A 24846-nucleotide genomic window follows, 5' to 3' on the forward strand; every position below is an offset into this window, starting at 1 on the left:
GAAAAAGAAACCATTTTTCATTAGCGAAGTATCGCATTCGCATTCGCAGACGAGACGAATTAATTAAAAAGTCGTCGCGGAAATGAAGACGCGCTGATGCGAACAGCAATATCGCTAAAGCGTGCAAAAAAGAAACACGAAATCGAATAGAAAAAGGAAACATTTGAAAGAACCATGAAAAGTGTGTGTGCGTTAATTCGTGAACAGATGAAATTATACACATCTTTAATACCTATACAAGTCGACGAGCTTGTAGTACGTAGGTGAAATTGAAAAGATGACGATGGAAAAAAAAGAAGACGAAGACGAAAGCAGATTCGTTTTAGAACGATTTCGCGTATTTCAGTTTGTCTTTTTTTTTCGACTTTTTTTCTCCCAACGTCTCTTCGTTCGCCGTTTCCTAGGAAAAAGTTATCGGTTCGGTAGTTTGTTTAACTTTGTCTGTTTCATACGGGATTAAAGAGGGTGAAAAACGGTTTCACTTTATTCTGCTAAAGCAAACCCTAATAGGCTTTCTAGTTCCATTTCTAGATTTTCTCAAGCTTTGATTCTTTATCCAAACCAGAACTTTTTCTTACATCTACTTTACGTTTATCTTTCAGATATACACTATACACATATATATGCGAAATATTCGCTCGGCTTTTCTTTCGTTAGAGAAGTGTTGTTAAACTTTTCACCGTTCTAGGTCACGTTCGGTTATTCTATCGCCGCCGAATCGACGATCCATCGATTAAAATATTCGCGAAATTGAAAAACTATGTAAATCGATCGCGAATATGCCGGTGAATAATAAAACTGTTTCGTTTCACCAATGTTTATGTTATTTTTAACCCCGCCATGTACGGGTTTTTATAAATTAATGGCTGCTTGTTTAGAACGATTTTATTTGCCGATGTTCTCACCAGCATTTTAGCTCGTCGTCGTAGTGTGAGCATATTTCATATAAAGTCGTACCATACCAGCATAATATAAAGCGAAGTGACAATGTCTCATCTATACATTTTTTTTTTAATCTACGAGTAATCAGATCAAATGTTTTTACCAGGGTTGTCGAAAGCCAATACGGGCCCGAGGAAAATACAGTGGCTCGATTTCTAGGGATGAAACTATATGGAGGTTTTTTTTGAGGGGAGGGGGTTCGACTGATATTAGGAAAAAATATCGAGCTTTTAAAAATCGAGGTATTCGGAACGTGATGCCGGACAATTTTACCAATGGGTAAATGGAAACTTATTGATTTTTTGGCGAGAAAAAGTAATCAAAATATGCCAGTTTTGATTTTTCAATATTTTTTTGGGACGCGAAGTGGCCATAAGAAGCCCTTCATGAGAAAAATGCGATAAATTTCCATTACTTATTTAAATTTTGAAAATTGGAAATTTGTCGATTTTTTTCTCGTAAAGTGCGTCTTATGGTCACTTCACGACCCCATAAGTATTAAAAAATAAATTCTAAAGTATTTTGATTACCTACTTTTTCATGCAAAAAAATCAAAAAGTTGTTTTACCAATGATAAAATTGCCCCGTGTCACGTTTTCGTCTGCGAGTCTAATTGCATTTTTAAAGCAGTTTCCCTCCCACATGGTGAATCTACACACAATTTAAATCTTTCTGAATGTTTTTGAAACTAATCTCATCTATCTGTTTTCAGCAATGCTGAGCAATGGGACTTCAAAAATTGGACATTAGGACGAGACATTTTTTTTGGGAAGCTCATTCACCTCAAACTCACCAATTCGCCAAAAGGATCAATGTGTGTTCATAAAACTCTCGTTTTGCAACAATAATACCAATCGAAATATGTTTTTTATCCAATAACCATCATTTTGTTACAGGGTGCCCAGAAATATCGAGCACCCCAAAGAAAGTTTTTCATCAAAAATATAGGTTGGCAACGTGAAATAGATGTATATGATTGGTGGAATGTTATCTCTCCAGTCCAACAACCAATCATGTGCTATCATTATTATCATTCACTGTGACTAACCAAAGTATTTTAGTAGAAAACTTTTTTAGGGGTGCTCGATATTTCTGGGCACCCTGTATGTTTTAATCGACTATTTCTGGGACGAAGGCCCTATAATTTACAACAAAATGAAATCTCAATACCTACTTATCGTTATCACATTTATGTATTTTCGTTAATTGGTGGTAAACACAATATTCTGATTGTAGGCAAACACACACTTATCTTCTATCTACAACGTAATGTAGAAATAAAGTAACGCTTTAAAATACATCATTACCAAAATACTTGTACTTATGCGTAAACCTATGCACTTTTCGTATCGAGAACGTAAAAAAAAAAACACGCTAGAAAAAACGAATACCTATTCATCGAGTTTTGGTAAGTAAGTAGATTTAAGATTATGAACAAATCTCCAACTTATATATTATGTACAATATTTACAATAAGTAAAGCGGGAAAGATACGCGTACATCGCACATCGGAGAAATAATGTAATGATTATGAAAAAAACGAAAACAAGTAAAATTACATTTCAATTATGGCACCTATTCACTCATCATAATAGGCCAATTTTTTAGATTTTTCCTAACAATAACGCCAATGCCATGTCATAACAGAAAATCAACAAATTCTGATGAACTTGTGTATCAGAATGTATACTAAACGACGGCCATCAATTTTTATCCATCTTCGTCCACCAACTCCATTAAAAAAATGTGATTAAAAAATGCTAACTCAGCTCGCACAATGAATCCCTCGTACATTTTTTGCTTAATATTGCGAGGAGAAATTTTTCTTACTCGTAGTTCACTCAGCATGGACTACGTTCCTTCGAACCCGAACCTGTTCAGTTGTTCCTTAATCAGGAGGTGAATTTTTATTTTTTTTCTCCTAGACGAGAAATACCTGCCGTCCTAATGTATATGATTTGCAACAGCTGAATACGAAAAAAGAATGATGATTTTATCGGATGAAAGCGAAGAAGAAGACGCGGTCTGCCGGCTACCAGCGCAGCTCTTCAGAAACCTTGATAGGAGTTGAACAAACTTTGGGTTTGGGATACTCAAGCCCAGCTCTGAACTGAGCATTGAATTTAGACAGGTGTATTAGAACTGATTGCGAAGCAGTCGATAAAGATTCTGCGTCGTCGTCTGCGAGGCGAATACACTTGAACTAGCTGTATTTATAATTTCAAGACTAGGTGATTTCTTTTCAGGCGGGGCGCGGGGTATTCAGAAATCCCGGAAACATTGTTTCCGTAGAATTAATGATCGAGCTTCGAAAATCTGGCGAATCGCTGAATTTGCAAGATTGAAAAGCAAATACTACTTTGATAGAAGTAACTCAACTTCGTCATTGGCAGATTCATTTCTTTTAGGCGAACGAGAACACACTCCGGTATCGAGAGAAGAGTGGATATTTCATCAAATACCTAAAAATCCATTTTGTTCACTACTCAACTGTTCATGGGAGCGAAAAAAGTGTACCAATCCCTTAATTTCTACATTATTATTTTTTTTCTTTAATTAAAAAAGTGGGCGGGGAAGGGGAATATGATGAGGGAGAGGTGCTGCATTCATACACAAAATTTCAGCAAAATCTGTCAAAAAGAACACGTTCAACAGCGACTTTCTTCAATTTCAGCACGGAAAATTCAACTCTTCTTGCTGTGTAAAGTGTTATAGGGGCCGGATCAGGCTGATTTTTGGCATACATGGTTAACAAAGTCCCAACATACTTGCATTGATACCAACAATGGGCCGGATTCGGCTCATACACCGCTCTACAAAGCAAAAAGAGTTGAATTTTACGAGGTAAAAGTGAAGAAAATCGATATTGAACGTGTTATTTCTGACAAGGTTTCACTGGAATTTTGTGTATTAATTCAGTACCTCCAGCCTCCCAACCCAATAATCTTTATCCAAGGAAATAATTCATGAGAAAATTAAGCAAGTGGTACACCTTTTTTTGCTCTGTCTTTGTGATATTTGTAATAAATGCTTAAGTTTTGTACAATATGAATTTTGCGATATTAATTTTCCCCACTATGAATTTTCCGCATTATTAATTTTCACAAGATGAATTTCGCGATATTAATTTTCACAGGATGAATTTTCCTGTCACCACGTCGAAGATGCAAGCCAAATGAATGGCATATTCCCAAGAAGAAATGTGGCAGTGAAAGCTGTAAAGATTTTATTCACAAGCTTTTGAAGGCAAAAAAAAGTGAACTGAAATACTGAAGCTTTTCAGTTTTTCTCTATAGCTTCATTAGATCAAAAGAAATTCCAAAAAATGTCCTTGGAGAGGAGGATCACGTACCATCTAATTTTTCGAAAAAAGTACACAAACAAGGAAGATGTCAACAGACAGTGATCCAACGGACTTCGATGCATTGATTGAATTGCCTCTATCTCAACAATAAACATATTATTCCCTCCAAAAAAAAATGTTTTCAAGAAAAAAACAATTTAGTACAATGAGGAAATTAAAGAAGTTTAAGATGGAAATAAAAATTGAAGATATGGCTGATGGATTAAAATAGAATCGTCGTAGTGGAACTCGAAAGCAAGATGCGCTATTATGTATATTTGTCAATAGCCAACCACCACCGGCGGAGATTCGACTGTTGCGCGTATCCTTCATTTGAAGAAGAGATTGAAGACCCCACGTGCATTATTGATGTAATAATTGGCACTGAAAAAGTTGGATTAGAATTGGACTCTCTGGGGCATTTCCAAATTTAATTTCCCGCCAACTGTCGGATCGGCTATGGGAAAATTTTCCAGACTGGGTGAAAATCAAAAACTTGAAACACAAAGTCGAGTTGAAATCAGCAGACGATTCGATTATCAGACCTGTGTCTATTCTGGCTGAAATTAAAATGTTATTAGGTACAGAAACAATCCGAGTACCATTTTGTATCATCGAAGTAAAGAATGATTTATTCATTCTCGGTAGGATGTCAACGTCAGAATTACAACGATATACCAAACCGCTCAAATCTCAATCACATGCTGTTTTATTTGATCAATATAGAAGAGCAAAAACTGACGCAGAGAAAAAGAAAGCTCGAGATCTACAACGACTTAGAGAATTTATTAATATGTTCATTAATATGTGAACGGAAAATAACTTAAGTTAGGGGCATGTGACATAGTGCATCTTGCCTTCACCCTGTTGGGTGGTTCTTATCTTATGTACCTCCTGTACTGGAAGTACTCGGCAACGTGTGATTTACTACCCTATGACTTGCTATGTACGTATGTACATAAACATATCAAACGGCTTCAGAGCTGATTATTCATGATCAAAACCTTGATGCCATGAAAATTCTACTCAAGTTGAAAAATCATATGTACTACTTCAAAATGTTTTCTGATGACGTTCAATACCAAAGCAACAAAGCCAAAGCTCAATAAAAATGCACATATTTTTTGAAAAGAAGCGACTTCAAAGTCTTCAAAAATGTTTTTTAATTGATCATTTCAAATAATAAAATCAAAAAATGAAACGATAAAAGCAGCTTGAATCGTCGTTTCCTAAAAATTAGCTTTCTGAGTTACGATGACATTATTACTCCGAATGTGCGATATTAAAATTAGTGTACAGTAAAAAAATCGAAAAATTGTGAGAAACTTTGCTTCAAAAGGAAGACTACCCAGAAAAATTCTGAGCCACCTCAAGCTGAGCCGTACAGAGAGCTGATCCAGGGGTCCTCAAAGTGGCGTCATTAATGAAAATATCATAGTTTTTGACACTTTTCGGAATACACTACCGAAAAATGGCAAAAACCACGATTCTTGGAAAAACAACCCCACTTTGGGAACCTCCGGCTCAACTTCTTGTACAGCAGAAGGCACATCATTTTTCTGGGTAGTCTCTCCTGTTTAAAGTAAATTTCCTCATTAATTTTTACTCAAATCTAGGATTTGTTTTTCATTCAGCACACCCTACTAATGTACGTAGATACCCAAAGGTACTTGGTTTTGAGTCTTTTTAAAATTTTCTTACACTCATATAACGATGGAAGGTTGTATCACGTAAACTCTTGGCTATATGTAAGGATTTAACGTTGAGCAGCACTTCTTTACGGCAGGTGAAGGCGAGAACGATGAATAATCCTTCGAACGTGTTGATAATTTTAAAAGTAAGGCATAAAATATCAAATTCGTAGTAATATATTATAAATTCAGCGGTCCACGTTACTCCCATGATTATCGCAAGTCTGCTGTACAATTGGAAATAATTTTTGAATTTCATATTATTGGTAGTCCTTCTGACTGCCGATTGTGTAGTATATATGCGTATGACGGAACTGATGAAAAAATAAGTATTAACAGCGAGAATGATGCCGAATACCGAGGTGACGAATATGTACATCATGTCAGTTTCGAGAAACGAGCATTTCTCGCGATTGAAATCCTGATAATCCAAGTCGAAGTCAGAAATAAGTTTGGGCAATATGAAAAAAACGAGCGCAGTCAGCAGAGCTGGCATTAACCAGCTCCATAACGAATAAAATACGAATTTTTTGCCCTGTTTGCCGGTGTTGTTGGATCCCGACAGCGCCATTTCATTAGTAGACGAGTGTACCGTTTGCCGAACGTCGAATGACATAGTCAGCATCCAGAAGGCCGACGCCATGATGAAATAATAAGCGGCGATTTCGTTGACGTAGCAGGCCGTACCTTTGAGCTGGCCGCTGATCAATGTGCTCGTGTATTCCAGAAGCAGGGCAGTGCAAAACGAAGCTAAATTTTTGCCCATCAGATTGCGTAAATCGTCGACTAGAGCGAACACGAGCAGATGAAAGCCCAGCAGCAGAATGGAAGCCGATAGTCCGCAATTTATGGCTATGTCTACGTACATTTGAGCCAGTTCGGTTCGATTTCTGCCGCCTTTTAGAGGATATATATGCGAGCCTCCTCCGGCGACGGTCAAATTCCGTGTACCTGCGCCTCCAGGCATCTTTGACGTTGAACGATTTTCGTTATATTCGCTTATCTGTGTACCTAGAGAAGTGTATTATCCAGGTTGTTGACGTCCGATCGTCGATTGCATCGTTTTCACCATTTACGTTACACTGACACACCGAATCGCGTAATTTTCAATTTTCAAAAATACCCGAGTTCAAGTTCACACTATTGATCGAACACCAATCAATTTCTCTATTACTGTACACGTACGCGAATGAATAATTACGAGTACACCTATGTAAAACTGCGAGTAGGTAACTAAAAGTATGTAAGATTGTTGACTAAATTGCAAAGATGCGCGTATGCTGCGTCTTCACACCACCCCGTCGCCCGCCCATGTCACGGTGCCGTCGCGTACAGTCATCCTATTCGCATTTGCGTCTATAACGATAAGGAAATAATAGTTGGTAAATTATTTTTATCTTATCTTCTCGACGAATTAATCTCTAATCACCAGATGTAAATTCTGGCCGCAGTTGCCACTGCCAATTGCTGTGTTTACGTGAAGTCACAGTTTTAGAGTTAGTTAATATATACTTGTTATTTTTCCGTAAAAAAACCGCTGACGTAGGAGCTGCGTAAAGGGAACACGTAATAGGTGAAATTGAGTAATATATGTGTGTGGGAAAGGTCGATGAAAAAAGCTGGATAGTTCCTCTCAACTTGAAAGTCCGAATTTGTCACGGTTTCTCGCAAAAATGTTGCTCCGAAAGGTATTAACCTTTACAAAACAACATAAATTTCCACAACATATGTCAAAAACGACATTTACATGTTAAACCATGTATGTACCTATGCATGCTACAAACATGTCAAAAACGACATGTATGTATTGTTCGAGTAGGTACATAATTTCTTACATACATATCATTCATATCGTTCAACGTCTCATTTTAAAACTCAGTAAACGCTTGAAATTGATGTATTTTTTGCCTATCTGTATCTTGACAAACAAACAAAATTCATTTTTTTGACCTACTTAAATCGGATAGTGGTAGTTTTGAGCCTTCCTACAGCCTCCAACGCATTTTTAGATTTTTCATTTTTGAAAAACACTTCATGAAAGATATCAAAAGGCAATTCAGCACCCATAAACTAGGATTTACCGAGTTTGTAACCGTTTTTATTGGTTTCTAATGCTTCATGAAGTAAAGACCTCGCTCTTCAATTAATGCTTCCATACCTGGAAGAGAGAAGGAAAGACATGATATTCCGTTCCCTGCTGTTACTGAAAGTCGAGGACGTCCGACTAGATCATGTCATCTGTGCACAGGTAATGCGCGACGTGCAACAACTTTCTGTGAATTTGTCACTACCCTGTTTGTGGTGCTCACCACTCAAAAACCAAAATTTGTATTGGTTGTGTGCCAGTAGCTGAAGAAACTGATGACTAAGATTACGATGACTAATCTAAATACAACACTTTGTCCAATTATTCATCATCATCTCTATGATCTAAAAGTATGCGACCTGTAATCTAATGAAGTACAATCGTTATTTACGCCTGCGAAGATATCATGGATTTGAAGAATCTGAACCAACTGAAGATTTCCTACGAGTATTTAATAATGTGTTCGATATGTTAAATTCACGAAATGGATTGGCCTTCCGATTAAAAAGAGGTTTAAGTAAGAGAAATGCCACTGAGATTTTTAAAGAAATGGATCGATGCGAAAAATACATTCAGAATTTAAGAACATTTCAGTAGGCACTGAATTAATAATCAATATTAGCTGAAATAAACAATTTTAAATGAATCTTTTCAATTAAAACTTACTGGCTTTGAATAGTTTTATTGATTAAAGTAAATATGTTTTTTAAAGAAAAAAAAAGATCACTCATGCTCATATTTACCCATCCTAATCATTAGTATAGCTTAGTTACTTGTCAATTATTTTTGTTTTTATAATTCCAATATAGAAATAAAAATAAAATTATTTATTGTTTATTTTAAATCCAAACAATTTAGTTTCGTGTCTTTTTTTGGTTGTGGCTTGTAATTGTATAAAAATTGAAATTTACTCATCTTTTTTACAGTGTATCAAAGATTATAAAAAATATGATGGAGGTGCGCTTGTAAAAAGCAGCCAATGATGTAGTTTACTTATAGGTATGTAAAATTGCTGAAGTTCAATTCAGAGGGCAAGGAGCCATGAATTAATATCCTAGTAAATTCAAATTGGAACACATCGTTTTGAAATGTATTCGAGAGATTTCTAAACCAATTTTTACAAGTTTAGAAGAGCATGTATTGGATGATCACATCACAGGAAATCATGTTCCTCATCTTGTAAAGCTGGTCATCGTCGAATATTCAAAAATAAGAATACATTTTGCATGTAAAAGTGCCACAGAGTTAGGACAAGATCGAGTTTGAAGTGTTCTCACGAAACAAATTTTATTTTTAAATCAATAGATGAATCTTTTATAGTAAGATGTAAAAAATATATTTATGGAACCTTATGTATTTGGAGTTTTCAACTGCAGCAATAATTGCAGAGCACATAAATTGGGGGAAAACCTCGACAACTATCATTTGTCCTTCTTTGTTATCGTTACAATTATGTACGTACATTATTATTTATACTAATGCATATGTGCTTGTTTATTTCATGCAATGCAATGCAGATGTTCAAGACATATGACAATTATTTCCTTTCGAGGATTAACCACGCTGCAAATGATATACAACTCAAATTAAGCTAAGTAATTCCTCTAATGTAAGTATTTGCACTTCATTTTACTATTTGTGTGTATACTACGACAATACGACATAGTTGGGAAATCAGAAGCCGGGAATCCCTATTAGGCCCATATGCATGGGAATTCCCAGTTCCAGATGTATTAGACGTAAGCTGGTCTGGTACACAAATTTCTCAAATAAAAATTCGTGAATCAAATCGGACCAAAAAAATGCCAACTTACCCCTCCCCCTACAGTACCATTTTAGAGACTGAGATGAAAGAAAGGAGAAAGTAGTACCATGATCACTTTATCAGATCCTGGGAACGTCTAGATTTGATTAAACTTGGTTTCAGCCAGATCATTACAGCTATTCAGATCTGATTAGATCCAATAAGAGCAATGTATAACGTCTTCGTTCAGCCATTATTAATTGAGCTGTTATTTGTGTTTTATTTTATATGTTGTGCAAATTATTTTCAACTTCTAATCTAATTCGTTCAGTTATTGTTAATTGAGCTGTTATTTATATTTTATTTTATAAGTTATGCAAATTATTTTCAACTTTTAATCTAAGTAATTCGTTCAGCCATTGTTAGTTGAGCTGGATTCACTTCATGTGCGAATCATTTTTAAATTCTAAAGTTAATCATTGGCCATGAATAATGGTGAAACAAATCGTCGTAAATTAGAGATGAATCCGGACTGTAACTGTTGCGTAATACGACCATTTCGAAAATTTAAAAAACTCTGCGGAGAAGGAATCATTAAAAAACATCTGACGGATACACGTTAAAAGCACAGGTACGTGTTATTTTTTTATACTCAAATACTCGTGAATATAAAAGTGTATCGTGATCACTGAGTAAAGAATTACCTATTCCATAATTAATTAAGAATGAAAATTCAGACAACAAGCACTAGAGGTTCGCGCTGCTAGAATTACCCAATTTTTGGTGTTCTTACCTTTTCTTTCTTTGATTCGAAGGAAAAGTGCCATGTTACTTTCATATCATGCAGTATGAATACATAAATTCAGTTTTAATACAACAATCCTAAATTTCAACAGTGATATTGTGATATACCGATGTAGATTGGGAGCGTTTGTTTCATATTTCAATAAATCCGACTAATTTATACTTTTTTTCAAGTGAAACATCAGCTGCAAAAAATATAAAAACTAGACGAAGAAATTCAAGTTCTCAGAATGGCGGTTAGTTTACAAATCAAATTATCACCGTTTACCATCAAAACGATCAGATCCAGTAGGGGAGTTTTTTTTTTCAAAGGTCCCCATTCCCCATGAGGAGGTGGTGGAAATTTATTGTACAATATGAGGAACCATCACTTATGAATACCTATTGGTTCTCATCATAAACGAATCTGAACAGACCAAGATCAGTAAGTAAGTATCGAAAAATGTTATCGATGCATAAAAATTTGTTTCTTTAGTGAAAAAATCAGACACGGCTCACAAAATGGAAGGGCCAAGAGAAATCCAAAAATTTTTTTTTGGAAGGGCCAGCCAACCCAGGCTCACCCTTTGCTACGCCACTAGTCAAAAATTGCACATTATGGCATTCCAAAATCGGTGTCTTCTTTTCGTATTCATTTTTTTACACCTTGAAAAGCCTTCAGTGACGCCCAGCCCCTCTAAATTGACCCCTAATACTGAAATTGAGGATCCACACACATTTGGAAGGTCCTAGATGTGTTTTTACTTTAGAGAAGTTTCAATTTTTCAACTTTGTACCGTCTCTCTCCAGCAAAAAAAAAGAAAGAACGTTCATCAATTCTTGAAAAGTTTTGGATGAGGGGGAGACCGAAGGGCGAAAGGGTGAGTCAATCTGACAAAGCGTGAGAGGGATTTCAAGAGTTGGAGTTTTCAGAATACATATTAGAATCTTTAGTAAGCTTTCAGTTTCAATTGTAAGCGAAATGTGTTCAAAAAGAACAATAATTAAAAATGTAAAAATTTGTATTTTGTTAAGAAAAAAATGAACCTAATGATTAATAAATGACGATACACAAATGAATAAATGAATAGACTAAATAAATAAGTAGGTATACCTAAAGGTTTATGAACAAAAAATAAACAATTTACTCGATAATTTTGGTAAAAAATCAAGCGTTGAAATGCGAGGAACGACTAGTATCATGATCATGATTGTAATTTATTGGCACACGTATTACCGCCAAATATGAGTTAGTAGTTAAAGATAAAGTGTCGTATGCTTGCACCACATTTTTAAAATTCGTCAACAACAAAATATCGATTTGAAAAGATTACATAAAATTAATTGTGCTTGCGAGCAATTGAAATTGGAAGAGCCGATAAAAAAAAATAATTTATGATAAATACGAGTAGTACATAGGTTAGGTAATCGATTTCAATAATTTCAAGGTGTCCATCAATTACCCAAGATGAGCAAAGACAAGGAAGATCAGACGATTCGCTGTTTCAATACTGGTACAAAAGTTACAATTTAATCAGCGATAGTAGATAGATAGGTAAATCTCAGTGGTTCGTTTGAGCAGGCATCAAAGCAACCAGATGTGATGCACTTTTCAAACGTCGGAACTTCTGGCCGGGCTTCGATGATGTTCGTGCGAATGTCTATGAAAAGTTTCCATATCATAGGATTTGCGATCATCGTTAAACGCGATACTGGACAACTTATTATTAAAAGTGAATACTAGAAAAATGTACAAGGCAAGTGCGGCGTTCGATATGGCGAAGATGATTTGTAAGATGTGTCCCTTGAAATGAATCATGCACATGCCTACGATCCAAACGAATCCTACCAACAAGCTCAGTCTCATGTAGTACTTAAGCACGGTGAAAAAATCTTCATCGTTGTCATTGCCAGGATCGGTATCAGCATCGAGTCTGCGTCGATTACCGTTTCTATATACTGCGAAAGCTGTCACAGCGGATATGATAAAGGTGGCGATTAAATTAACATTGAACAGAACTAGGAACCAGATTAGAACAGAAACGTTCCTGTTGAAGCAGTTCGTCTCGGGTGGGAATATATCGACTCGTAAGTTTTTCGGCATTTTGAACGCCGAACCGGCAGCGTTGAAGTTGTACGATTCGATGTACAGAGCTGCGCCCAGAATCAAAGCAGGCTCTGCCCAGCTGAACAAAGAGTACCGGACGAAAGCCCACGTGGTTGAGGAAGATTGCTGCGATTTCCTGGCTCGACTGGATGACGAGTTGTAAAGCTGCAGCGAGATCGACAAGAGCCACGACGAATTGGACAAGAAGAAGTAGAATGCTAATAGAGCGACGATCGCACAAGGTGTACTCGTGTCGTGCACCACCATACCGCCGATGTAGGCGCAATAGCTTAGCAATAGCGAGCAACAAAATGACGCTAAACTGTTGCCCGTCAATGTCCACATGTCTTCTGTGATCGAATACACAATTAGGTGCGTGCAAAGTAACAATATCGATATTCCGAAACCAATTATCGAGATTACGTTCGCGCTTATCACGCTTGGCAAATAATCCAAATAGTTTTGATCGTTGTGATCGAAGGAGGCGTACGGGTGTGTCGTCATCGTCGTCATGGTTGATGGGAGATGTTCAGCTTGCGGTGATCAGCTGCAAGGGTATTCAATAGAGACACATTAGCAAAAGAAAAAAAGAAATAGCAGAATAAAATTATATGTACATCAATCGCTACACTTGGATCATAAAGTACCGAGAGAGAGGAAAATCGCGATTATTTATGATCCGTAAAGAAGCACGATTTCTTTGGCTTCTTCAAAAACTTCCTTGATGACACATAGGACCAATAAGACCACCGTGACAGCATTTTCAGATCTCATGATACATCAGCACTTACTCCTCCAAAAATTTCTATGTTCGGTAGTTTACAACCGAATTTTCTCAAAGAGCACAATTTTTTGTACCCACATTTTCAAAATGTGAGTGGTAGGGTGGTACTCAGGGAGGGTCACAACTTGAGAATTGAGTAACTTTAAAACGAGTAGGTTACGTCACATTTTGGTAATTTTTTTTTCAATTTTAAACATTGTGGAGGGGCAGAAGATCACTGAGGAGTTTGTACCGGGGCTCGTAATCAATTTTTTTTTCGAAAAAAGACATCTTAGGGATGAAAAAATCTTGAAAAAGTAACCAAACTGACAAAACTTGAAAAAAAAAACATTCAAATGCATAACAAAATATCCAAATTTGAAAAACTTGGACTAATTTTGTAATTTTTTGGTTTAAAAAAAGCGAAACTTTTTGCCGATTTCTGGAAACAAAGTAAAAATTTTTGAGATTATTTCTCGCAAATGAAAAAAACAATTTTCATCAAAACGTAAGACTTTGGCAATTTCAGCAAAAAACAGGACCGTTTGGAAGCAGTTTCTGGCAAAAAAAAAAAAAAGACATTAGTTCTGCTAGATGATTAAGGGCCAACAAATGATACCATTTTTTGCGATTCCTGTCAAAAAGCGACACTTCTGGACAATTTTTGAAAAAGTGAGCGATATTTTGGAATTTCCTTCAAAAAATTAGCCGCTTTGCAAAAAAGCAAACATTTTTGTTAGTTCAGTTGTTGAAAAATCGAAAATTTTTGACAAAATGCAAGATTCGGACAATTTTAGCAAGAGGAAAGGCATTTTGGCAATTTCTAGCAAAAAACAAGAATTTTGGACAATTGTTGAGAAAAGAGTGAGGGGAGTGGGATCTTTTGAACTCTTTGGATAAGAAGTGAAATTTTTCAGCAATTATAATAGAATGAGAGTTTTTATCAATTATTTGCAAAAATTAAGATTTTGACAAATGTAGCAAGAAGCAGGAGTTGATGGCAATTACTTGTTGGAAAAAAATATACCCACTTTTTCGTAATTTTGGTCAAGAAAGGGAGGACTTGAGACAATTCTGAGAAAAAAGTAGACTCTTTGACATTTTCGGCAAAAAAAACAAGAAGCCATGTTTATGAAAAAGCGACAATTTTTGCCAATAGGGTTGTATTTGAAAAAGTGAGAATTTTTGACTATTTTTGGAAAAAAGCAAAACTGACAATTTTTTGGAAATTATTACCAAAAAAATTACCAATATTTTTTCGCACTTTTAATCGAAAAAACCGAGATTTTTTTGTCAATTTCTGGTAAAAGCGATAGTTTTGAGTATAAATTTAGGAGAAAAAAATTGAGAATAATTAGAATTTTCTACGAAAAAGCGACAATTTATACCAGTTTATAGAAAAAAATGAGACTTTGAAGATTTCGACACAACGTGAGACTTTTTGATATTTTTGGCAGACAGCGAGACTTGGGCAACTTTCGCAAAAGGCTAGAGCTTTATAACTCTCAACGCTAGGAACATACTTTCGCAAATTATTCACTTATTGACATTCATAACATTCTTTTTTTCTCAAAGATGCAAGAAAAAATTGAATTTTTGACAATTTGCCAAAAAAAAACCATCAATCAAAGTTTAACAGTTTTGAACGAAATTGCTAATTCTAGAAAATTGCAGTTGTTTTTGGCCTTTCCAGAGCAATTTGAATTTTTTGAGGAATATTGAACAATCGTTGTATGCTCCAGAGCGGTCCAAAACTTGTAAAAGACTATCTACCTAGGTTTCGAGCAAATTGAAAAGTTCCCTCGTAAGATGGAAATTTTCAACAGAAAGTACCAATTTCATTCGTTTTTGGAGGGATAAAGGGTGGTATACGGATTTGAAAAGTTTATCTATCACGGTAGTTTTGGACTACAAGGATCAACCTCCATTTTTCGAAATACCAACCGGAGACCGATTCAGGATGGTTTGCATAAGAGTACAGAACGACTGATTTGGTATTATGATGTAGGTAAAGTATAGTGTCAGCTTAAATGAAAGGTGATCGGCTTACCGTCGCTAGAATGAAGTTGACACCTACAGGTAGAAGTAAGAAGGAGCAGGTAGTGCAGGGAACTTTCAAAGTTATCACTGAATGCGGCGCTGGTGACTTGAAGATTCTCACAGCGAAGTTGATTTTATCAAACAACTGATCAGCGCTTGCATAGGGATACCATATTATTTTTCACTTTCCAACAACGCGAACCGGCCAACTCAACTACGATAACGAATTACGAGAAATATATGAAATAAGTGTAAATCTAAGTACATACACATTACACACGCGCAATACCACATAAACTTGCTACAGTAGTATATAGTACAGTACAGTACCATACAATATACATTACATTACTATACAATACATTCAAATGGTAAATAGTATTATTCTCGAAGGCGTATTCGCCACGTCTGGTGATGTAGCAAGATTACTTGTATTTGTAATGTATAGTATATTTACATCAATGAATGAGTGTGAGTTCATCAACGTTCAGAATACGGTCGTGGCGGCTACAACATGCTTATTTTTGATAACAATTATTACAAATATGAGCGCTGCGAGTACCAGTCCGAGTAATCATCCCATACATACATTGTACATTAGATACATACATTAGGTATACAGACTGAACCTATAGATGCTTCACGAGTGCAAGTACAGTATCTCTATTGTGTTCTACGCGTTTACTTAGTACTGTAGATACTTCGAATTTACTTGATCGTCTATTGTTTTTTGAGCTCTATTCGAGTAAACTGAAATATTGACGCTTGTTTTAATTTTTTTTGAGGGGGCCTACTGCCCACTGCGAAGTGCACGATCGGAAGTTGCAAGCACAAAGTGCCACGACATTCGCATTTCCATTTTAAAAAATATATAGCTTTTATACTCAACGTTGGTTGTCTATTGTACTCGTGCTATGTGTAATAATTATGGTATTGTGGACTTTGGATTTTTCGAATTTGAATCAATGGTGTAGTTCGTGCCTATGCCAGTGTCATTGCCTCGGTGATTCGAGGTTACGGTCATCGAATAATGCACCGTTATTGTCACAAATGCATACAATGTTACTATGTGTACTTATTTTGTACTACCATCATTAAACACGACATTGTAAATTCAATTTAGGGTACCTGCCATATTTATATTTGATGGAAACTTTTTTTCCATATTTCTTTTTATCCACATCTCCTAGATAAGGTTAATGTTGTTGCTTTACGTGAGAAAATCACAACATGAAATTTTTAGCCTCTTGGTGAAAAATTTCAAAAATCTCCTCATTTTCTCACGAATACGCGCCATGAAAATGTAAAAAATTCATCAACATTCGTGGAAAGCGAAAAAGTGCTTTGTTTCTCCGAAATTTGTAAATTTTCGTCGTTCTCATTTTTAGTAAAAGACATGATGGCAGGAAATGGTATTCCAGGCCCAAAATTATTCAACGAGACTCTTATCAAATTAATGGTGATAACTGATAATATAAGATTTTTAATCAATAGTGACAATGATAAATGTCCAATACATAAATGAAGAAATTAACTTTAACGAGAAAACATCATGACAACACGCTGAGTCTTCCATTATCTCCAAAAGAGTAAAACTCAGTCAAAGTTGATCTCTTTGTAATGTGGATTACAGAGATGATTTTCCAGAAAATATTTCAAAAACTTGTATCAACTTTCTACAAACTAACAACTTATATAAATTTCCATTTATGTATTTATATTTCAAACAATTTTATTTATCAATATTCTTCAAAAATTAAACGAGTTTTTACGATTTTCTCGCGGATTTGAAAGTTACCAGAAATTTCCTTCATATTATACTTGCATTTCCAAAAACTTTCCCATCATCTCTATTCCCGAGTAAAATATGTAGGTGAAATGTCTGTATCCTTGGATTTTTGAAAATTTGATTGAACGTTGTTGGACACCTCTAAAAAAATTGTAGACCCGAAAATTTTTCCCCCACTCCAACCCACTTGTCTACAGTGACGAAAAAACGAATTTTTCGGGGGAAAAATCAACACTATAACGAAATATGCACAACAAGCATGAGTCTATCTAAATACATGAATTTTTTCAAAAATTTTTGCACTCTCGGTAGGAGGGTCGGGGCAGGGGGAAGGGAGACATTAACAAAAGAAAACTTGAAACCGCCTCATCTCCGAACCAAATTCAAGCACACGATTTTTCATCAATATCTTGTGAAATCTACCCTCCCCTTCCCTCAATGGGTTCCTTAGAAAGGCCCAAATGTAAATCCAACTTCACATACGTGTTCAGAAGATTCGATAAAAAAAATACATTGTCCTTTCAAACGGTTTTTAGAGTTTTTAAAGAACACGACCCACCGGCAGAACAAATTTAAAAGAATTAATTAACAAAAATAGTACTCATCTGAACATATTTTCAGAGGAATACAAATCTCGTGAATTAGGTTCGGAGATACGGCGGTTTCAAGTTTTCATTTCAAATTTTCCCTCCTGACCCCCTCCCCCTCTGGGAGCGTAAAAAATTTCGAAAAAATTCATGCGGATAGACATGCTTTCTGTACATATTTTGGGTAGATAAAATCAGAATGTTTTGTTCAAAACTCGTTCGAGCGTGATTTTTCCCCTCGAAAAATGTGTTTTTCAGTCATTGTGGACCGAGAATGGTGGGCGGGAAAAAACTTTCGGGTGTACAATTTTTTCTGAGTTATTCAACAATGTTCAATCAAAATGTCAAAAATTCGAGAACAGGGACATTTTACCCAGGAATACCCTTTGTTCCAGGTTGTCGTGGATCAGATAGATAATTGGAATATTTATAATGTTGTCATCCCAAAAGTAAAAAACATTGATGCACAGAGATCATGTACTAGCAGTTCGCTGATTACAAGAGGGTTTTTGCATTATTTGCTCTTTGCCTATCGGTTGTTTTAATGCTTTATGCTTTTTAATTTTTTCTCAAACAGCTCTACGAGTACCTGATTAAAAATTAGGTAGCCTCACAGTTTATCATTAATTTCAAAATTAATTTTTTCCAACATTCATTAAATTCACCTTAAATCTCGTACTTGGTTTCAATAAATACTACTCGCTGATTAGCTTCGTTGAAATGCCGTTTATCGATTAGCTGCTTCTTCAAAAATGACAAATAATAAAGTAAAATCCTAAAAAAACGAAGAAACATTCGCTTAAAAAACTTGCCAAACTGAATGTTCGAAGTCTGGCATAAGATGATTTGTTTGTTAATCCCCTCGAAGTCAATTTTTCGTTTCAGAAAAATCGATAGAAATTGAGTCATTATTGAATGAAAATTGATCTCGCTGTCGACAAACAAATCGTTCGCGAAGTATTTCATTTGTTCAAAAATAACCCGGTCAGTCGATTGTGAACGAGCGAATCAAATCAATCACTGATGACGGAATATTTCAAGGGGATATTCCCAACAAACCTAACTTTCTCATAATTGTAGCATACTCAAAATGCCTCATATATTACGATACATTGGTCTCATGGGTCCTTAGAAACACTTGTTTTGTAAGACAATTTTAAAAGATGTTTGGGAAGCCGAGGGAAGATTTTCTCAAAAAGAAGGGAGTATCGAGAAGGACTGAAGGAGGCACACATCCCATATTTTAATTCGAACAAAAATCAAATTCCCATCTGACAGCATTTCTCAACACAATTACACCACATTAAATTCCACTACACAATACTAGGCCCAGCATTGAAAAAAAAAAATTCACAATTTTCTTCATTTACTCAAAAACACGATCGAGTGTATTTTAATTCAGTCGTAAACTTCGGCTTGTATTCGACGAGAACGTGATGAAATCGAAAAGATACGCAGTATACACAGCGTTATAAGAGCACCGCAGCGCAACAGGTAGCAGAGGATTGAATGGAAACGCTGTTAAAGTGTTGAAAATTAATTTCGCGAGAAATGGCAGCGAGTCTGCAGTATTAATTGTTATCTCTTTTTGGAAACTGTTAAAATTGATGAAATTTTCGAGCATTAATTTCGACAATATTTTCGACATTATTTTTCCAAGCGTAGCAGCGTTTGACTTTTTGCCAATTTAATCAGAATTCCGCGCGGAAAAAAACCAGGCTATTATGTATTTCGACTTTTCATTTTACTTTCAAAAAATGCACCGGCTGAAACGTAGATTTATGTAATTTAGATTCTTGATCTCGTTCCAAAGTACTCGTGGAAAAAAAGTTACAAAATTCGAAAAAATATGAAAAGTTAGCTAAGGTATTTGGAGTGGCCGAGCAAACTTAACGTCGTTTTGTCGAATTATAATGATATACGAGATGGCAAACGTTACCAAAGAGGGCTCGTTTGATGCATATTGTACGACTATACAGTATACGAACGATGAGGCACTACACGTGCGGTAGGTATTTACAAAAATCGATGGTACATACATACATATTATACGCGATTATGTAATGAATTCTTTCTTCTTTTTTTTTTCAAAGAGAGAGAAAACGTAATGACGACGCGGATCAGAGGAGAGGATTTGGGCACGAATATAATGGGGTTTTGTTGTCGAAACGATGGTACGAATATATGGTAAATTTTTTACCTGCTTCGGAGTGTATTTTGGTTTTTATTTTGCCAAGAAATGAAACATGCACTATGATTTAATAATATGATAAGTATACCTCGAGGGATTCATATTTTACATACGCCAGGCTTTGTTATCGTAAACCGATAAGAGTCTTACGCGAAATTTATTTTCGCAATGAAATTGGTCGCTCAGTGGTAATTCATTCCTTTTCGTCGTTTTCAACGACGACAAAGGTAAAATTGAAAATACGTCCGATAAAAGACCACAATTTTCATGAACTGATTGAGAATCGCATATTATAAGAGAGGCGTATGCAAATTAAATACGGGCAATTGCGAGAATAATTACGAAAAATTCGTTGATTTTATTCTACCCCTGGATATTAAGCATTTTTCAAAAAAAAAAAATCAGAAAATCGTTCTACTTGGTAACTACTGTAGTTATACTACGCGCACGCTAAAATACATGAAATGAAATATGTATATTTATCCAATTGACGCTATAATCCAGAAAATCGTGAAAATATATCATACCTGCTTCAGTTCACCATCACAGAGCAACGAACGAACTTGAAAAGCCGAAATTTCAAATACAAAATTGAAAAATATCTCAAACTTTCTCGGATCGAATCAATTGAACAATTTCATACCGATTAGAAAAATTTTAATGAAAACCAAAACTATTAAGAATTAAAAATTGCTCAAATTTGATTGTTCAACTGAACAGAAAATCAACCCGACGAATTGAATTCACGATTTATCTCGAATTACTTTCATGTACGTACGATCATGCATTTCACATAAGGCATTATCACAACGAGCTATTCAAACAAAAGACACGAAAAATCACCGATTCGTACAAAGATATTGCGAGGAACACCACACCACAATCGTTCACCTAGCTGACACCGACCAAAAACTGAACTGAAAACCAATACGAATATAATTCAAAGGCCGACGAAAGAATTACGACACGAATTTTCGAGTTCACAATTATTACACTACGCAAAGATAACGTATTCGACTATTCGTTATCTACATATTTTGGATAAAACCGGCGACGCGTCGATCACATCACATATTAACCTGAACAAATAAATTCACGAACTATCGAGCAAGCAAAGCAACGTTGAACGTGCGTAAAAATGCATTCCAAGGCAAATACTTCTTCTACACCTTATTCATCATGCTCCTCATAGTAGGAGTAACGCCTCAAGTTTTTCAAAAATTTTTCAACGGGTTTTATCGGTGAATCATAGTGCAACACAAATTCCATCCACAGTATAATAAATAACATGAAATAATCAGAAAATTATTGAAATTTGGCCAATTGAGTGAGTTAAGCCGGCTCAGCCGAGCAGATTTCTCACTCGACCATAATCCTATATTCAAAATGATTTTTCAACCAAAGCTTTAGCGTTTACCGTTCAAAAGTCATTAAAGCTTTAAAGCTGTGAAAATCAGTGATGTGGAGTAAAAATCGAACTTTGAATTGGAATCACTGGAAAATATTTCCATTGAGCTTTAAGTGTTTTAAAAAAGACAATATTCGCAATTTCGTCCTCTTTTTACTTTGTTTTTTTACTCAAAACTCTTGCTTTCGACGTTTAAAAGTATAATTGCAATATTCAAAATCAAAGTCATAAAAAATTTGTCTTTTGATTACATTCTTGTGATAACGTGATTAGCATCACTTCAGCTCACTTTTTGCAATTTCAAACTTCAAGAACTTTAGAACGGCGAAAGCTGCAGTCTCAATGAAAAAACCAAAGTTACGAGCACAAAATTTCGCATAGATATTTTGCTGTACTGTATGTATTAAAACAGTTACGTGCTCACTCAGAATTTCAAGTAATTTCAATTCTAGGTTCGATTTTTGCTTCTCATCACTGGTTTTCACAACTTTAAGCTTCAATGACTTTAGAACAGTAACCGCTAGCTGAGAAGCTGACAGCTAAAAGTTCTGAAAAAGCTCAAGCATTCTTGTATATATTATAAGTAGTTATTATTTTTCATAACTCATCATGATTCCAGTCGAGTAACCTGCATCATTGTACAAAAATTTCACTTCACCCAAATTACGAATGATGTGTGAAATTTATTCTGATGAGCTTTAGATATTTGTGCAACTGACAGTGAAAAGTCCTGAAAAAGCTGAGGCATGCTTGTATACACATTTTATAATTTTCGTACTTTTTACTTCAAGTAAAGTGTATTCTCATATGCGCTACTTGATGTACTCATGTCTCATGTTTTAGCCACTTTTACGAAACCAGTTGATTAAAAAACGAAAAAATCGCTCTGTACCCCCCTGCGTATACCCTTTGTGATTATATTTTATGAAAGCATATCAACAAATTCATAAAATTAAAAATGGAGCATATTGGGGAGTATTTTATCTCAACTTTTTCCTATTTATGCCCCACTAAAAATGGGAGGGGACTCATCAAGGATTTGCTTTCAATAATCACTAATCAGGTGTGTGGAATGCGATTATATAAGATTACCTCAAATTTGGGCCAATTGAGTATTTTGCTTTTTCGTAATTTACAAAAAAATGAAAAAATTCACCCCTCATTTACGAAATAATTTTGAGAGGCAGGGGGGCATACAACACATTGAAGTGATATTCATGTAAGTCCTATTCAATAAATTGAAAGCATTTTTTAAAATCACTTCCAGTTTGGTCCAGGCCTTTAAGAGTTAAGTTAAATTGCTGTACCTGCACAAAAATGAAAATTTTTACACCATTTGACGGGAAATTTCATTTACTTTAAGAACAGTTCTCATCAAAATTCACGTAAATTCACTTATTCAAAAGTAAATAAACGTTTGCACATGAAAAATAAAAAACTTTGAAATGAAAACTCTGAAAAAAAAAATCAGTGAGGAATAGTGCTTTGGACACCCATATTGTATAACATTTTGAAAGATCCTAAGTACATATATTGTATTATTCTTATGGCAATAATCAACTTGAAAAAAGAAAATATAATAGTTGTGCTAGATTGTCTGATGGCAGCTTTGCAATTATTCATAAAATATTAGGCGTATCAGGTAAAGTTGAAAAATTTTACTAACAACATTGTAGAATGCAAGGTATTGTTTTCAGTTGATGGTCATTATGAGCACTTTTAGTGTTGTTGCAGCTGATTTGTTGTAAGTCTATTATCTGATATTTGATTCGGAGCAGGGTCACTTGAGGAGGAGAAAAGGGAGGTTTTCTCCACCCTCCCCTGATGACCTTGGTCATCGACCAAAAATTAATGTCAGATTCAGATTCAGCGAAGGAGTTTCAAAACTGCCCACGTAACCCACAAATTGAGTTGGAATTTCGAGAGAAATTCAAATACGTCAACCAAAATGTTTTTTCAGCATTTTGAAACGAAACCTGAGTTCAAAAATGAAGAATCTACAAATAAGAATATTCTGAAATATCTCAATGAGAAAATCCGGGTAATGGAAAAATTCCATCTTATTGCTCAAAGTACACTTGAAAGAGTCGAATCGTCCCCGCAAAGAGATGAAACACAAGAGCCAGCTCTTGTAACCGCCGGAGAACCGATAATCGTAAATGTTCAAGGCATCCAAAAAATCGTCCAGCCAGTACGTTTCGAGCTCTAAATCAAGTCAATTCTTCAGGGAATTGCGATGTTTTCGGAAAAATCAACCGAATTTCAAGCAGCAGTTTTTCAAAAATGCTCAAAAAAAATGTTGATGATAATTTTTGATTCTCTCGCAAAAATTCATCTCATCATGATGATTACGTGATACCGGTTGGAAAATGAAATCTGCTCTCAAACATTTACGTCAACTTGTAACGACACATTAAGCCATCAGGTATTCGCTGATTGCAAGAGAGTTTTTGCATTCGCTTTTTGCATTATTGGTTGTTTTAAAAGATACTTCATTACTTTCAACACCCCCAAATTTATGAAAGAAATAGTAAAGTATAGGTAAAGTAAAGAACACGATACCCATTGAACAGCGTCATGTTACCGATAGGATAGCGCAGATAAAAATAAGGCAATATCCCAGCGACATACAATTTATCACCATAAACAAGGCTAAAGTTTACAAATTCATTACCGAACAATTGGCGTGGAAAATTTCTCATCTAGTCACCAAACAAAATTAATAAATTATTCCGCCCTTAGCTTTCCACTTGGAATTGCCAATCACACAGAATACGTGACGTACCAACACTCGATTTATTACCGTCCATAAAATACGCCTCAAATCGAACGGAAGGAAGACGAAGAAAAACAAAACTTAGACCGGCGGAAAAAAAATTTTCTCAACTCAAATTTCTATAGGTACTCAGCAACTGCAACGTTCCGATTCGACTCGGAATAACGCAGTCTGTATTTGGTGACGCATTACATAGCCGTTTACACAAAGGTTAATGTTGATAAATGAGGGCGAAAATTACAAGATGCGCGTCACATACAACACGCCACGGTTCGTGCGGAAAAACAGAGGCTCGTAGACGACGAATGCTTATGGAAAGAGACTATAATTTTAATTCCAACATAAATTTTATCTATTCTGCTTTTTTTCCTGCTGCTTGTCTGCCCGGTGTGCTCGACTCGAACAATGAGCACGACAGAGACATAAGCACATTTTCTAAGCGAGACACGATGATGAGAAGTCTTGAGCGTAAAAAAAAAACAGTCAGCGGCTGTACACAAACACAAAGGTTGACAACAGAAAAATGGGACATCGCTGTTAATTTCTCATCGGCTTAAAAGTAGACACTGCAACGCATAAAGATTCTGTCTTTACTG

At 35.5% G+C, this 24846-nt stretch overlaps 3 protein-coding genes across 7 annotated transcripts in view; all 3 read right to left on the minus strand.

The window, feature by feature from the left end:
* The window catches only part of LOC135841343 (dipeptidase 1-like), a 705386-nt gene that overhangs the window by 636099 nt on the left and 44441 nt on the right, over positions 1-24846 (minus strand). The window lies entirely within an intron of this gene.
* On the minus strand, positions 2117-7282 carry LOC135841323 (G-protein coupled receptor Mth-like). The gene has a single exon (XM_065358231.1). It carries the CDS (start codon positions 6941-6943, stop codon positions 5972-5974), a length of 972 nt encoding a protein of 323 aa, XP_065214303.1. The 5' UTR covers positions 6944-7282; the 3' UTR covers positions 2117-5971.
* LOC135841352 (adhesion G-protein coupled receptor D1-like) lies at positions 11594-21212 on the minus strand. 3 transcript variants are annotated; one of them, XM_065358277.1, is made up of 3 exons: positions 20594-21210; positions 15510-15713; positions 11594-13243 (listed from the first exon to the last, which is right to left on the minus strand). In XM_065358277.1, the coding sequence occupies exon 3, from the start codon at positions 13207-13209 to the stop codon at positions 12202-12204; it is 1008 nt and encodes a 335-aa protein (XP_065214349.1). In that variant the 5' UTR covers positions 13210-13243; positions 15510-15713; positions 20594-21210; the 3' UTR covers positions 11594-12201. The 3 variants fall into 3 exon arrangements, with proteins under 3 accessions (XP_065214349.1, XP_065214351.1, XP_065214350.1); XM_065358279.1 differs by lacking the exon at positions 15510-15713 and having other exon boundaries at positions 20594-21212; XM_065358278.1 differs by lacking the exon at positions 20594-21210 and having other exon boundaries at positions 15537-15950.

The sequence above is a fragment of the Planococcus citri genome, chromosome 3, assembly GCF_950023065.1.
Source record: "Planococcus citri chromosome 3, ihPlaCitr1.1, whole genome shotgun sequence".
NCBI lineage: Eukaryota > Metazoa > Arthropoda > Insecta > Hemiptera > Pseudococcidae > Planococcus > Planococcus citri.